This window comes from Tupaia chinensis, unplaced genomic scaffold (genome assembly GCF_000334495.1).
Source record: "Tupaia chinensis unplaced genomic scaffold, TupChi_1.0 Scaffold000146_1, whole genome shotgun sequence".
NCBI classification, from domain to species: Eukaryota; Metazoa; Chordata; class Mammalia; order Scandentia; family Tupaiidae; genus Tupaia; species Tupaia belangeri.
In genome coordinates this window covers 5,505,886-5,508,727 of record NW_006159616.1, presented here as the reverse complement: position 1 = coordinate 5,508,727, position 2,842 = coordinate 5,505,886, and the positions used below count along the sequence as shown (strand labels likewise).

At 58.5% G+C, this 2,842-nt stretch overlaps 1 protein-coding gene across 1 annotated transcript in view; it reads left to right on the top strand.

Annotated features, from left to right (window-relative positions):
• Positions 1-2,842, top strand: part of PAX7 (paired box 7) — a gene marked incomplete at its 5' end in the record, with an annotated part of 111,347 nt that overhangs the window by 2,076 nt on the left and 106,429 nt on the right. The window contains 2 exons of the mRNA XM_027770669.1: positions 1,444-1,658; positions 2,209-2,338. Of these exons, the coding sequence (XP_027626470.1) occupies positions 1,444-1,658; positions 2,209-2,338 (345 nt within the window). The remainder of the gene's footprint in view (positions 1-1,443; positions 1,659-2,208; positions 2,339-2,842) is intronic.

Genomic DNA, 2,842 nt, shown 5'->3' with positions numbered 1-2,842 from the left:
AGTCGTGGGTGTGTGGGGGGGGGCCCCTCGGGCTGCGAGATGGAGCCGGGTCCCTGAATTAGAGGCGAAGAGAGCCGCTCCGTGATCAAGTGCGCGCGAGCAGCCACGCAGGCGGGAGAGCGCACCAGCCCGGGGATTTGCCGGAGCACTCTCCTGTAGCGAATGCAAGTAAAACAGGCGGCTGCGGCCGCGCGGCGGATTAGGACAATATTTGCCCAACATGACGCAGAATACTGAGGAGAGCCGAGTGCCGGTCGCTAAAGAGGCTCTTGAATATAAAGTTGGACGCTCGAGAGCTCTCGAGCGCTAATGGCATATCCCGCCACGGAGACCGAGTGACTCTGACTTGGCGACGCACGATTTCTGATTAAATCCGAGGGTGGCTTCAGACACCTACTTTTACAAAGAGAGGTGGGGAGACCGGGAGAGCGCAGGAGGGGGCGGTAAGAACAGCTCAGCAGCGGAGGCTTTCTCGCCTCCTCCCTTCCACTCGGGCGGCTGTGAAATCGTCCTAATCTTCCAGATCTCCGCAGCTGCCGAGTCCCTAAATTGGGGGGATAGAGGCCGGATTAGTGCACCCGGTGTCCCCCCAACCTTCTGTGAGGAAATTGTGTAGACTTTGCATTAAGGCGACCCCCGTGTTCTCCGCTCCCAGGCAAGACGCCTGGTGCCTGTCTCCCTGGTTCCCAAAGTCACCCACTCCCGGGACTGGCCCATCTGCATACCAGCTTCTCAGGCCCTGCAGGGACAGTTCTTGGATTTCTGAGACCGAGTGAGGTATTTGATGTAGGATCTTGCTGACACTGTAGTGTGTCCCTAAATTGTCCCCAAACGAAATTAACACTTGGAGAGCGGTTGGGAGCAAGGGAAGTCCCCTAAAGGATAGCCAGATGCCTCCCGAGGCAAAGGACAACGGCATTCTGCCCCTGGCCCCTAGGCTTCCACCCTAGGTGGGGCAGCTCTGCTGCTCAAGTCAAAGGTACAAACCGACCTTCCTCACCCCAGCAGATGGATCAATAGTGGTCACTGGGAGCATGGAACTGACCGGGTGGCCCATCTCACTGGCTACTGGCCTCTCTGGGAGGCAAGGACAGCTGCGGAGTAAGCTCTGGCCCGAGAGACAGACAGCCATTGGTCCCAAGGTCCCCGAGATGCCATCAGCCTTGTGGTCTGCTCTCTGGTTCTGTCTCTCCCTCCCCCTCTCAGGGGCATTCAGAGTCCCCAGGTGTATCCTCAGTCCTCCGAGTGTGGTAGGAGTTAAGGGACATAGCATCTGGGGGACCCTTGCAGACATGGCCTCTCTCTCAGAGAGATCTCTGTTGAAGCTCCAAATGTAAGGACTTGCCATCCACTGTCAGGGGTCTTGGGGCTCAAACAGGACTGGAGTTCCCTCCCATCCTCACCCTCTGCCTCTCTCCTTCCTCCTCTCCCCTCCTTCTCCAGTGTCCACCCCGCTTGGCCAAGGCCGGGTCAATCAGCTTGGCGGGGTCTTCATCAACGGGAGACCCCTGCCTAACCACATCCGCCACAAGATAGTAGAGATGGCCCACCACGGCCCCCCGCTTCTGGCCCCCCAGCGCGACTGCTCCAAGACCCCCTGCCGCTACCAGGAGACAGGGTCCATCCGGCCTGGGGCCATCGGCGGCAGCAAGCCCAGAGTGAGTGTCTTTGCCACCGAGGCTGGCGGCTGTCCTGTCCCGTGAGGTTCCTGGCTGTGGCCCCTCTCCATCCCCTCCGTTGCACTGGTTGTCTATCTGCTTCCTCTGGAAAGTATGGTGGGGGAACACCCCCTATCCCTAGGCATACTCCCACTATTTTTCATTCTCTGGATTTCTCAGGGGTGGGTGTAACTGAGGTCTAGGTTGTCCAAGAGTGCGAGGCCAGTGAGCCATCCCTGGGCTGTCCTGAAAATCTGTCCCAAAGTCCTGCCATCACCTCCACCCAGGGGAAATATCCCAGTCATACCTGAGATACTAAGCAGGGACCCGAGGGTCCTAATTAGGTTTTCTTCCACTACCTCTCCCTGCGCACCCACCCCACCCTGCCTTTCTGGGAGTCAGGAATAGGCTTTTCAGAAGGGGTAAAGCCAGTCTCAGAAGGGCACAGTGTCCTGAGCAGCCTGGCCTGGGACTCTTGGGAGGTCGATATTAAAAGTATCTCCCTCCCCCACCCCATTTTTCCACTCCTTTCCCACCTCCACCTCTGAAGCAGGTGGCCACTCCGGATGTGGAGAAAAAGATCGAGGAGTACAAGAGGGAAAACCCGGGCATGTTCAGCTGGGAGATCCGGGACCGGCTTCTGAAGGACGGCCACTGCGACCGCAGCACCGTGCCCTCAGGTGAGAAGGCAGCTGAGCTGGTGGCGGCTGCTGGGCCTGAGGGAGACCAGGCTGGCAGACTGAGAAGAGCGGGGCGGGAGGGAGGCAGGGAGACTTCGGCCCAGGAGTGTTTCCAACCAAATGGGCAATGGGAAGAGAGCAGGGAGAAAGGAAGGAAAGTTAGGAAAGAGAGAGGAGAGGAGAAGGGAGAAAGAAGAGGCAGGGAGAGAAGGCGCAGAAAAGAAGTGTGGGTGAAGGAAGGCAGGAAGGGCCAAAAGGTGACCCCAGAAGACTGGGTACAGCCCTGTCCTAAAAGGGCTAGTGTCTGGGGCCTTCCCTGGACCCCCCTCCCCAAGTCGTCATTTCTGTTCTGTTGCCACTATCACCAGTGGGTCCCAAAGTTGGAGGCCCCACACCATGCTACTCTCTGAGAGGGGAAGTGGCCCGGGGTGCGTGTGTGTGTGTGTGTGTGTGTGTGTGTGTGTGTGTGTTTATATGTGTGTGCTTACGGGCCCGGCAAGCGCC